Source organism: Pituophis catenifer, unplaced genomic scaffold (assembly GCF_029215685.1).
Source record: "Pituophis catenifer annectens isolate HBS135680 unplaced genomic scaffold, rPitCat1.0.hap2 SCAF_3, whole genome shotgun sequence".
NCBI classification, from domain to species: Eukaryota; Metazoa; Chordata; class Lepidosauria; order Squamata; family Colubridae; genus Pituophis; species Pituophis catenifer.
This window is the reverse complement of record NW_027256883.1, coordinates 61,443,187-61,456,704: the sequence shown is the minus strand read 5'-3', so window position 1 is coordinate 61,456,704 and position 13,518 is coordinate 61,443,187. Positions and strand designations below refer to the sequence as shown.

The window sequence follows — 13,518 nt, the reverse complement described above, 5'->3', positions numbered from 1 at the left end:
TGTAGAATCCTATCTAATTCTTCATGCCCAACTTCACAAACAAGGCAAAGCCACTGAAAACCACAAGAACCATATGGGTCGTGGTTGATGCCACACCCAAACCTTGGATGGCCACATTTTGGAGTGGGCTTCCCCTTCTTCCTTGATACCAGCTAGATCTCATTGATAGATGCCAGGCTGCCCCTTCCACCGATTATTAAATTATAAATAAGAGAGGTCTTAGTACAGGCTGATTTGCACTAAGAAACAACAGCCAGGGCCACCAAGGACTGGTGACCAAGCAAAGGAGTCCAGATAAATGGAAATTAGAAACCGTCTTAAGCACTCAGGCTGTGCTGGCTCCCTCCAGAGGACGGAATGAAATGATTCTTTTCATTCTGTGACTTGTTACAAGTAGTCCTCGACTTATAACCATTTGTTTCGTGACCATTCCAAGTTACAACAGCACGGAAAAAGTGACGTACAACTGTTTTTCACACTTACGACCATTGCAGCATAGCCATGGTCACATGATTAAAATTCAGCCGCTTGACAACTGGCATGTATTTGTGACGGTCGCAGTGTCCCGGGGTCATGTGATCCCTTTTCGTGACTTTCTGACAACCAAAGTCAATGGGGAAGCTAGATTCACTTAACAACCATGTTGCTAAGTTAAAAACTGCAGTGATTCGCTTAACAAGCGTGGCAAGAAAGATCGTAAACGGTGGCAAAATTCACTTAACAACTGTCTTGATTAACAATGGAAATGTTGGGGCTCAATAGTGATCGTAAGTCCAGGACTGCCTGTGTTTCAATATCTCATTTAATCTTTACAAGCACAGGGTCTTTTTAGATTTTTAGCCTGCCCTTTTTTCATATACAACTCAAGGTGACAAACATACCAATTATTTCTTCCTTCTCCTATTTTCCCTAAAACAACCCCCACCCCCCAGTTTACTTGCTCCATTTTCCTCCTCACATTTCTCTACATCTTTAGCTTCTGAATACAGAAAGCCAAACTACCTTGTTTCAAATTCTGACCTAATAAAACATCAGAGACTGAGACTGTGGGTGGATGAAAAGTATTCATTATGCAGAACATTGGACCATAGTTCATTGTCCTCAAAAAACCCCTTGAAATGCATTATCGTGAACTATACTGCAATAGACAAGACAACCAGGAAAGACCCATGTTCTCTCTTTGGTAAAATCCGTGTGCACATCAGACAATGGATTTTATTATGCACATTTGAAATGTGGTAAACTCCTCTAAAGTCCCACATCATTACTGCAATGCAAACATCTTGGATTTTAGATATTTTAATCCACACGACCAACCATGATAATCCTTTTCTAACAGTTGGTGGCATCCTCAGTGTCTTTTATAGTCCATGGTGTTTATCATGTCACTTTGTTTGTTTCTTACATGTGCAGGGGAGAGGATTATCCTTCAGCAGATTTAGCTGGGTAGGTGATAAACATGCTTCCTTTTGCAATTATTTTGTTTTCCCCAGGCCCAAAAGAGCTATCTTGCTTTTTTATAGCTAATGCAGAATTCCAGTACATATTTGTTTATTCTTTTATTTCACTTTGGCTTGTTTGCTTTACTCTTACTGATGCATTCCTGGTTCCAAAGTAGTTTCTTTATATCCATGGTTTTATTGCTTGCTTTTATCCTGAAATGAGTCAAACTTAAATTAAGATTCCTTTTGCCTGAGCAGAGAGCATCTTCACTGCATGGCAAATTGCATTCCTTTAAGATTCCCTAAATGTTCTGTGTGTCCATGGGATGGAGGAGGGGGGGAAATGAAAGTGTGGGTTGCTACCAGCGGTGAAATCCGGCTGGATCTATCCGGCTGCGTGAACCAGTAGTGGCTGGGAGGTTCCACCCATCCACCTGGATATCATTACGTCCCAGTTTTGACCCTCTGCACATGCATAGGGTCTGCGCATGCGCAGAAGAGGTGCGCGTAAGCTCACACTACTGAACCAGTAGCAAAGGTAAGTGCATTTCACTGCCGGTTGCTACTATGAATTGTACAAAGCTCCAGTTCTGGATGGATTCGAGAACATGGTACATTATTGGATTTGCCCTATATTTACAACATTGTCATATACTGAGAATTTATGCATTCTTCAACCATTTCTTGAAACTAAAAAAAAAAAAAAAAATGAAGACGTAAAGTATATAACAGTATTCTTTCTGTATGAAATGCTGAATTGTTTATGACAATGATGTAGAGCAGTGATCCCCAACCTTTCTGGTTTCACAGATCGGCAGCAGCAGCAGCGGAGGGAGGGGCTGGTTTCACGCACACAACCCAATTCCACACATGCACAAATGAAATTTCATGTGCTTGCCCGTCAGTTGTGCAGCCCAGTTCCCAATGGGCCATGGACCAGTAGCGGTCTGCAGACAGGAATTGAGGACCACTGTTGTAGAGAACAAATGATACAGTTTAGTCTTTTTTCTTTCTTGGGCAAATCTTTTAATCTACTTGGCCCCATGTCTTTACCCTGGAGCTAGAGAGGACTGGAATGCTAGCCAGACTTCAAAGGAGTTTAGAGCTATCAGTTCGGACCCTTTTGTTGGATTGGGATATCTATGGAAATTAAAAAGGTCACTTAAAGCGGTCAGCCTGTTCATCACATGTCTGTGAAAATAATTAATTTCTTGCTGAGAAAGAGTAGCAAGCTTATAAAAAATGTACTGTTAGTGACAAGGTTATTTCTCCCTCTTGCTCATAATCCATAATTTTTTAACCTTTATCTTAAAGTGGCTTTTCTTAAGAGTGTTCACATTAAGGCAATGTGACAAAGAATTTATTTAAATCTATACCTTCAGTATAGGGGTGAAATTCAGCAGGTTCTGACAGGTTCTGGAGAACCGGTAACGGAAATTTTGAGTAGTTCGGAGAACTGGCAAATATCACCTCTGGCTGACCCCAGAGTGGGGTGGGAATGGAGATTTTGCAGTATCCTTCCCCTGCCACATCCACCAAGCCATGCCCACCAAGCCACACCCACCAAGTCACACCACGCCCACCAAGCCACGCCCACAGAACCATTAGTAAAAAAATTGAATTCCACCACTGCTTCAGTATAACTATATCTATATCTACAATCATCTATCATCCATCATCTATCTATTCATATATCTAACTGACAACTCACAGATAGCGACTTTAGATAGCTGACATAAGTTTAAACAAATTATAAATAGAACAATTAATAACAGAAAGCCACAACAACACAACACTACGCCATAATTGAAACCAACATTATGGGTTAATGCTCGGGGGGGGGGGGGACCAGGTCTTTAAGACTTTATGAAAGGTTATCAGGGTTGGAGATACTTGGATGTGTGTGTGGGGCGGGGGTGATATATTGTTCCAAAGGTTAGGCACTGTGACAGAAGAGATATGTTTTTTGGGTCCCATTATTTTATAAAAGGACCTCAAAGCATGCCCATTCTGCTGAACCTTGCAGGATGGTCAGAACTGATCATAAATGGGCAATCCTATTGTACAATGAAGAGCCCTATAGCTAGAAAGGGCACTTGGAAACTTATAGCCAGTGCGGCACTGTGAGTCCAAACAGACATTCAAATTGTGCAGCATATCTATCTGGAAGATTGTATCCCAAGTAAAAGTTGGAAGAACTCCAGACCTGGTGGATCCCAAAACACTCAGCCACTCAAGTTTGCTTGGGTTAAGCCAAGCTGTTCTTCCCCATTTAGATCCCTCACAGCTTTTCTCCAGGAAGTCATAGTTAACTGGGCCTCAGACAAATCCAAAGGATTTGCATAGCCAGAGTCCAGCTAAGAGCAGATCCAAGCTACTTCATCCAACAGATGCCTACAACAGTGTCAATAAAATGAGGATCCAGATTGTTGGGAGCAAACTGCTCAGAAAGTGCTGTAAAGCAGTATGGAGTGGTATATGTCTATATACCACTCCATATAATTATTATTGCCATCAGAAAGCTCAGTTATAAAATATTAGTTTTATATGATATTAAAATGATAACTATATTGTTCCAATAATTTACACCCAAGTACGATAGAATATTCTGTACTCTGCCTTTGGTAAAAATGGCCACAAGGTACTCATGAAAATTATTGCAAATTTACAAGACTATAGTTGAAACACCTTGGATTTTGTAGAAGTGCAAGAAAGATATAAACAGAAGGGATTCTCATAGACCAGAAATTTACAATAAGATTGCATTTGAACATGATCATGGAGTGTTGGCAATGCCCATTATGAACTGACTCTTAGAAGTGAATACCAACTGCTTTTTACATCCCCAGTGAAATGCCTTAATTATCTACACAGTAATCCTACTGATTTTTTTCATAATAATTGGAAACCATAGAAAACTTGCCAGATGTGGTTGCTGCTTGGAAGGTTGAGCCAGATCATTACTTTGATAGGAAACACTTAAAAATAAAGACATAATTGTAATGGGTTGGCTGAGGCAATTTTCATAAGTTTGTCATTAAGACTGCATATTACCAATGCTGGAAATGAGGTTTTCGTTTGAAGAACTAGTTACAAAGCAGATTACTATTTGAAAAATTCTTTGAATTACTTGTTCTCTTCATACAGTTACACAATTATGTTGAACAATTCTTTCTTCATTTTTAATAATGCTTTTCAAAAGCGGATAACAATGATCTGTAAGTACTTGTTCCAAATGTCCCATTTTTCTGTTTTTCTGGATAATAGTCACTATAATATTTTCTAGGGATTTCAATCTTTAAAGATGGATGCATTTATTCTACCAGCATCTCCTTCTGATAGTGTGCCGTTAACTGCTCTCATCTGTTACTGTTTGGCAGAATGAATACAAATATGAGTAATTGTAATATAAGTAACTATGGATCATTATCACCTCAGGCAATTTCCAAACAATGGGAATATAGGCTAAGATAAGTTTTATATATAGAATGTCAATTTTAATGGAATTGAATTCCCCTTCCACTATCTCTGCTAGAAATGTTCCCCGAGTATCTCTTTTCTCAATAATTGTTCAAATATTTTCTTTCATCAGTAGCTATTTGCAGAAAACTCCCATTCTGCATGCTATCTATGACACAGAGCTATAAACATCCACACAGAAGTCAGTGGGTTCCATAGGATAACTGACATTAGGCCTGAGGCCATATTCTTTGCTACAATTCAGTCTTTGATCATTTAGTACTCATTTTCTTGAAGAATGGTTCTATATTTTAATGGCAATCTATGGATATTTGTAATTTTGCTTTTCTCTTTCGCAGGGTGGCGAAACTCACAGGCCTGGATATGGAAGTGGCAAATTCTATGAGCACAAATATGCTCACAAGGGGCACAAAGGATACCGCTATGATGGCCAGGGCACACTGTCTAGATTGTTTAATCTGGTAAAGATAATAATTCTAAGAACAGCAAAAGTAACCAACATTGTGCAGGCATAAGAAACTGTTCTTTATCTATTGCTAATATATATTGCATTCATTTAAGCAGTCCAGGAAATAGTCTTAGCGATTGTCTGAAAAATTGGAACAAGGAAAACGGTTTAGATGTCTGATTACAGCATTTAAAAAATCTAAACTAAGGCAAATATCTCTATTAGTATCAGTCTAAATGTAAAAAATCACCCAAGCAGAGAGCAATATAAATAGTATATGTAACAAAATCCAATGGAATCCCATCACATAGGGAAAAATCATGTCAGGTCCATGAATTACTACTGAGGTTTGCACACAATTTAAGATTAATATGCATTGAGTGAAATAAAGAGGTTTAAAAATTTATAGTTTAATAATTTTGTTTCAGATGCAGAAAAAAATGAGAGTAGTCTCAAACTTGGATCCTCTTCATATCAGTACAATACCTGAACCATAACTCTATACACCAGCTTAGGCATGAAAACTGGATGGGTGACTTTGGGCCTATCACTCTCTCAGCCAAATCTACCTCAAAAAAAATGAGAAATAATGATTTGCTGTACTATACAAAATTGAATGTTCATAACAACCATTTTCTAACAACTTTAACATCTTTTTTAAATCAACAATGCTTTTGGTGGTGTTATGCATTTGTACTTATACAAATCGGATATTTTGGAAATATCTGTCCAAATTGCAAATTATGGGGTTTTTTGAGATTTTTCTGAGGGAAAAAAGGAACACCTGCTTCATATTGCCAGAAATTAGATCTTCAAAATGACGGTGTTGGGGAATGAAGTGCCACTAAAATAAATACTGTTCACTTTGAAGTATATGTGGAAAAATATTCCATTCTCTTTTTAAAAGATTTTATTATTATTTTCTTATTTTCTTCAGTTTTAAATACTTCCTTTTTTCCCCAGTTTCATGGCAGCTTCACACACCTCCATACAAATATACAAATGTTACTAATTTTGTAAGCCAAGTTTTCCTCCCAACGTTTTCCTTGAGAATCTCACAACCATTGTTGACTATTCTCCTTAGAGTTAGTAAAAGTTAGGCCAGAATAGCCTGGGCTATTAGCCTAGACAGTCAGTTTCATTTATGTTTGAATGAGACAAGTATTTTCTCCTAATAATTTTTATTTATCTATAGACAATTTTATTATTTTCTTTTACCAAAAAAAAGTTCCCTCCCACTTCTTCCTAAGCACCTGCAAAAATGCAGGTTTATTTTTGACAGTAACTTAGCATGAAATGGTCCCCGTTATTATATTCCACCAGATATATTTTTTAAAACCCTGGTTCCTAAAACCAGAACAAATTTAAGGAGAGCTTCCATGACAAGTTATGGATTTAATAGGACTACAATAACATAGAAATCAGTGATTCATGGAACATAATTAATAAGCCATTAGGTATAATTACAGTGCTCTGTCATTTATGAAACTAAGCAATAATATTATGGCTGAGTAGTTTCAGATTAAAAATGAACAGTGAATTATTGAAATAAGGTAGTACGGTGCCTTCTGAATCAACAAGTAATTATGGAAGCATAAATTTTAGAAATCTAAGGAATGCACCCGGCAACAGGAGATAGGCAGAAGCATGTATTTAAAAATTGAAAAAAACAAGGTTCCTTAATACCCAATCCTTTAAATCAATCTGATAGCTGTTGAGCTAAATCTTCTCTGTTTTTCTGGTCCCTGCCTTCCTTTTGCAGCTCTGCTAGGAAGGCTGCAAATAGAATAAGGGACAGGTAGCAGTGTTAATCCTGAAAGGGTTCTTCTGCAAGAAACTGAACTACAGGTAGTCCTCAACCTTACGACCACAATTGAGCCCAAAATTTATCTTGAGACATTTGTTGAGTTTTGCCCATTTTACAACCTTTCATGCCCCATTTGTTAAGTGAGTCACTGCAATTGTTAAGTTAGTAGCACCGTGGCTAAGTGAATCTGGCTTCCCCATTGATTGTTTGTCAGAAAGTCGCAAAAGATGATCACAGGATCCCAGGACATTGCAACCGTCATAAATATGAGTCAGTTGCCAAGCATCTGAATTTTGATCATGTGACCACGGGGATGCTGCAACGGTCCTAAGTGTGAAAAATGGTCATAAGTCACTTTTTTCAATGCTGTTGTAACTTTGAACAGTCGCTAAATGATCTGTTGTGAGTTGAGGACTATAGTAGAGAGGATGAAAGTACTCAAAACATGAACTATGAACTGATTTCACGGAATATTCTGGGTTTATGAGAATCACTTTGATTTTCCTATATTTTGAGGAAGTGAGGAAGTATGAAGTTTTGTTTCTGCAATATCTAACTAGGGTAGGAAACTAAATCACAAAATTATTTGGAGCTGGAAATATGTCAAAATATGAGATTTGCAGATTTATTCCTCTTTCCCAAGTTTGTGAACATAGGCAAAACGTACAACAGGATTACAAATACAGAGAATATGAACTATTATTGCAAAGTACATTACTAATGATTCACTGTTGTGAACATTTATTGAAAACTTGGAATTCTAGGCAAACATTAGAGTTAACACTATTTCTCCTTTTTCGAAAGAAAATAGTCTTACTGTTTTTCTAGGTATGACAGAGAGTATCCATATGAACTAAATTGAAGATGCTACAAAATGCTTTGTTTACCTACTACCTTATTTCAATAATCTCAGAAGAATTGCCAAGCTGTGAATCAAAATTTATTTGCTATTCTCCATCCATTCTTTATCCAATACATCATCCCTATTGTTCTATTAGTGGCAGCCAATACTAAGAACCGGAATGCAAAGAATTGCAAACATACAATGGCCACTACCAAGTGAGCCTGGAAAATAGAAGGCTAAGAACTCCATTACATGGAAGGAAAATAGAGAAAGCGTGTGTTGAATTTGAAATTGAAGCAATACAAACTCTGCTTCATCCTCGGTCTTCTCAGTGGCTGTCCGCGGTTTGTAACAGCTGCCATTTCTGAATTACAATAAAGATGCTACCTCATTGAATTGAATCCTAATTCTATTGTGCCAGTCTTGAGGGAGGTTCAACCAGTTTTGGAGAGCTATTTTGAATCACAGGCTGAATGGAATTGGATATACAAAATATGTACCGGTATATTGTAGTGTATTTCAGTTGCATATGTTAATTTTAATCCTGTTTTTTTTTCTTTCTTCTTTCCAAAGGGAAGCTCCGGTTCCCGGCCTGGTTCCAGGTCTGGCTCCCCTGTTGCTAGGCGCTGAAACACTTAAGATGTCACTAAAAGGCTACATTCTCTGCTTCATAACATAGCTACCCCAAGGATTAATAACCAATTGCCGAATTCCTTAGATAAAAAAAAAAAACACACAATCTATTTGTTAATGTCAGTTGAGTTATGCATGCAGTAGGAATATGCAAAACTATATTGGCAAATGCTGACCAAGAGTTGAAAAATCAACAACAAAAGCCTCCCAAATTTGCAAGGTAGCTTTCGGTCAGCATTATTTAGGAAAAATAACAAAATCCCCCATCTTATTCCTTCTTCTTCAAGGTGCTCCCCAAGAAATATAAAGCGTTAATTTTTCAGGAACACGCAACATTAATTCCTTTTCAGATTTCTTTTTCACTAACTTTTAATCACATAAAATATAACACCGTCTAAATTAATGCGGTCATTAACGAACCTTTTGAGATCTTTGCTGTAAACAAACAATAATAAAAAAAACACATGCAGAATGTTGTAAGGGCTGTTTATCCAATGTTTTGATTTGGCTTTGATTTATTATTTTTATTTGCTCTTATTTTGTATCCCTTTTCTCTCACACCTTTTGTTTTTCTTTTCCTAACTGGATTAGGCAGTCATGGAAAGGTATATTACATTGGGAGTACAAGGTATGTTGTGATGTGGGAGAAGGCAGCTGTGAATGTTTCAATGGGTCCAAGCAATGGTTATGGAGAAGGATTATACAACTTCTTAGCAACTTTTTGTGCATAACCAATTGCTTGTCACTGCCAACATATTGGGAAATAAGAGTGGTTGGGAGAGAGGCATGAAGATATCAAACTTGAATTAGAGTAGTATAACAATGATAGCAATAAGGAATAATCCCAAAGAACAAAAAAAACAACACCACCTAGACTTAGATATGTGAAGAGTGGGCTCGCTGCAAAGTAAACGTTTTTGCAGTGAATTGTTCTTTTAAAAAAGTCTAATGTTTTTAATACCAGAGAGCCCTTTGGTGATGAAGTTCCAGATTGTAACTGCACGCATAGTTAGTAGTTGTAGTTGTCTTGTTACTGCAGCAGAGTTAAACAAGCAGTGAACCAAAATAAGATAGACTGTGTCACTGCAGGTAATGGAAATTAGCACTAACAACTAGAGGTAAAAATATTAACAGATCATATATGAAGATATACGCATGTGGGAATGGGTTTGCCCCTCTACATGAAGAAAAATGCTCTTCTGAATTGCACTATTTTAAAAAAAATATAAAACCTGTTTTGTTGCTTGCGGCCTTCTTTTACTCTTGCAACGTTTTGTTTGAGCTTATATGTTGTAGAATACATTTAGGCCCAAGACGGCATCTACCTTAAGCTATGCTAAAAAAAAAAACAACCCATAATATTAGAACTTCTTGACATTTAATGCCACATGGCATGCAGAGCTACTGTGGCTGATAGTTCTCCTTAATCTACCATAGGTTTTAAGTAACAGTCTTAATATGCAGCAATGAAAGATGAGAGAGTAGAAAAATACAGAAGCTAAACAAAACCAAATACCAAACCAATAAACAAACATGAGCATGCACCTACACACAAATACATACATTCCTCTATTACATCTTCTTTCAAAATGTTACTGGCTATGTGTATTTTTCTATGTGTAGCCTTGTCCCGTTGTGTATCCACAACGTAATAGTGAGTTTCATTTAAATGTATTGTTTTAAAGTGTACGAGTACAACTCCTGGAAAAAAAAAATAAAATACTCAACTTTTAATGATATTTGGAGGAATTTTTTAAAGGTATTTCATGCACACTTACAAAGCAGCTAACTGAAGTATATCAAGTTCACAACTAAGTTTGAATGCAAATTATATCCCTTCTAAAATACAGTGGTGTATTAAGGAACAGGGGCAAGTTTAAACACAGATTTCTTCTCAACTGTCTTTGTCAGAGAAGATGCTTCATTTCGTTGAACGTATAAAGGAGACACATTTTACATTGTACAGATAGTCCTTGACTTACAACCACAACTGTGCCCAAAATTTGTTGTGAAACAAAACAGGTATTAAGTGAGTTTTGCCCCATTTTATGACTTTTCTTGGCAGAGTTATTCAGTGAATCACTGCAGTGGTTGAGTCAATAATGCAGTTGTTAAGTGAATCTGGCTTCCCCATTGACATCATCAGAAAGTCACAAAAGAAGATCACATAATCCCCGAACACTGCAACCATCATAGATATGAGTTAGTTGTCAAACATCTGAATTTTGATCATGTGGCCGTGGGGATGCTGCAACGGTTAGAAGTGTGAAAAACCAACATAAGTTATTTTTTTCAGTACATTGTAACTTTTTACGGTCACTAAACAAATGGTTGAAAGTCAAGGACTACCTATATTCAGAACTGGTGCTAAATATGAGAGTTTGGGAACCTAACACCTTCTCTGATCTTCTTGGGAATGGTCAGGCTACATTGAAGATTTGCAGACATTTCTTGCATCTGAAACATCTTGAACTGAATCTTAAGCTCATCGCTTATCACTGATTTCCCCCCCCCCGCCAAAATGTGCACCTTGCAACTAAGTGCCCTTTGGAGAAACAATTAATTTATTCTTTTTTAAAAAGAATGTTGATGGATCAAACAAAAATGCTCGTTACAGAAGTGCTATAACAAAAAAACTTGTCAATGTTTATCTTCCCACTGTTAATTTCAAGAAATGGCACACAGTTTCTAAGTCCTAAGTATTCTTTTAGTGCTTAATGAAAGATTATTCTTAAGCAATACACAAGGTTGTAATACTTCAGATGGCAATTCTCACATAATTGATTGTTGTTGTTGTTGTTGTTTTAAAAATTTCCTGCTCCAGAAATTAAATGCAATAAGGACAAATTGTACTTTTTTACTATGGGACACATTTTTAGGAAGAAATAAAAGACTATCTATTATTCCACCCAAGCACATCCTTAATATACTACCTAAAACAGTTACATTTGCAATACAATGGATCCTGTTTAGGGAGCAATTACTTTGAATCCATACAGACCAACTCGGATGAGTACATTATATGGTGGCAACAGCAACTTCATTTGAATATCATCGCTCTTAGATCATAAACTCTTAAACAGGCAAGAGTTACCATAGTGAATGAATTATTCAATGGATAAATTCAATAACATGTCTTCTATACTATGCAAATAATTCCACAGTATTGCTACGAGCGAGAAAACACTGAAACAAAATCTGTACTTTTGAAGTAGATGCATTATTCATCTTTGCTTCCACTTTTTACCTCTCTCCCGGTGGGTCCCTGTTTTTGTACATGAAATGTTTTGTTTTCTGCAACCCATTAATTTTTCCACATTGCTAGGATGGTATGTTTTCTTCATATGAATTTTAACAAAACCATGCATTAGTCTAGGGACTGGTCCACCATGCAACACTAATTTGTGTGGCGTAGGAGGTTAATGCCTCCTACTAAGGCAGCATTTAACATCCAGCTGCCTGCAATTACTGCGAGTTCAATTCTCACCAGGCTCAAGGTCGACTCAGCCTTCCATCCTTTCTAAGGTGGGTAAAATGAGGACCTGGTTTGTGGGGGCAATAAGCTGACTTTGTATAAAATATACAAAAGTATGAAGGCTATTGCTTAATGCATTGTAAGCCACCCTGAGTCTCCGGAGAAGGGCGGCATATAAAAATAAAAATAAAAAAAATAAAAAATAAAAAGGCATTCAAATATGGAACTATGATGGGCTTTCATAGTCAGAAATGTAAGATCCAAGTCTTCCTTCTCTTTGCAGAAGAAATATAAAATGATGTCTAAAATTTGTGAGCAAATATATTGAGCAAGCAAATCAGAATATATTCCCAATTAGTTAGTGTTTAGGGACATAAGAGATCAGCCAACCAGCCAATATACCACAAGGATGACATGGAATAACCTTCTAGACAGAAAAATAACCATCTAAACTTAAGCAAATGTTGCTAAAAGATGATGAAAGTAGATTGGTTGGGTTCAAAGAACAGTGAATAAGTTCCGCCCAAACAGTGAAGCATCCTTGCCTCTATTTCCCAACCCATTGTTTGTGGACCCAGAAAACAAAACAAAACACTTTATTGTCTAAAGGAAGAATGCATGGAATTAATCTTAAGCGTGGGCAGACTGTAGCAATCAAGTGCCACTCTTTACACAAATGAAAGCTCTTTGGGATTCTTGACAATTCTTGCTTTATGCTCCAAATCTGGTGTGATCTCTCATCTTTGAGCACAGGATTATAACTTTAAAAGCCTGAAAAGCCATTAGGTGATCCATTGTATTTCTGACCTGGGATGCTTGAAGCACAGAGAAAATGTGGTTTGCATAGAACAGGGTGAAAGAAGCGTTTCAGAGACAGAACATTAGAAAGAAAAACCTACTTGCCTTTCAGGGCTGTTGAAATGAAAATGCAAAACAAAACAAGGAACCTGCATGATACAATCAAAATTGCTTTTATCCATAGCAACCTGCATCTTCAGATGCAATTTAAACAGAGGAGGTACCTCTAGAAATTGCAAGCATATATAACATGATGTCTTAAGATAAAACTGTAAGATAGGATTCCTTTCCCTTGTATTAAAATTAGCAATATTTGAAAAGCAAATTTGATAATACCAAGTTTCAAGTGTGTTTCAAATTTCTGAGAGCTAAAGGAAGTAGCTCTATAATTGATCATTCTATAATTAAAGCTCAAAAACTCTGCTCAATATTAAATCAAAAACATTTGTCCAGTAAGTATGACTTCAACATACACATTCTTTCGAACCAGAGGTATAATGCGGAATGAATGATAGTGGTATAGCGATTTTCAAAAACAGGGGGGAAAAATTCCCATATTCTGTTGTCCTAAATGTTAACTTCCAAGGTTTG

At 36.9% G+C, this 13,518-nt stretch overlaps 1 protein-coding gene across 1 annotated transcript in view; it reads left to right on the top strand.

Annotated features, from left to right (window-relative positions):
* MBP (myelin basic protein) overlaps positions 1-10,373 on the top strand; it is a 137,216-nt gene extending 126,843 nt beyond the window's left edge. The window contains exons 7-9 of the mRNA XM_070940651.1: positions 1,414-1,446; positions 5,261-5,383; positions 8,595-10,373. Of these exons, the coding sequence (XP_070796752.1) occupies positions 1,414-1,446; positions 5,261-5,383; positions 8,595-8,651 (213 nt within the window). The 3' untranslated portion in view covers positions 8,652-10,373. The remainder of the gene's footprint in view (positions 1-1,413; positions 1,447-5,260; positions 5,384-8,594) is intronic.
* The last annotated feature ends 3,145 nt before the right edge of the window (positions 10,374-13,518 follow it).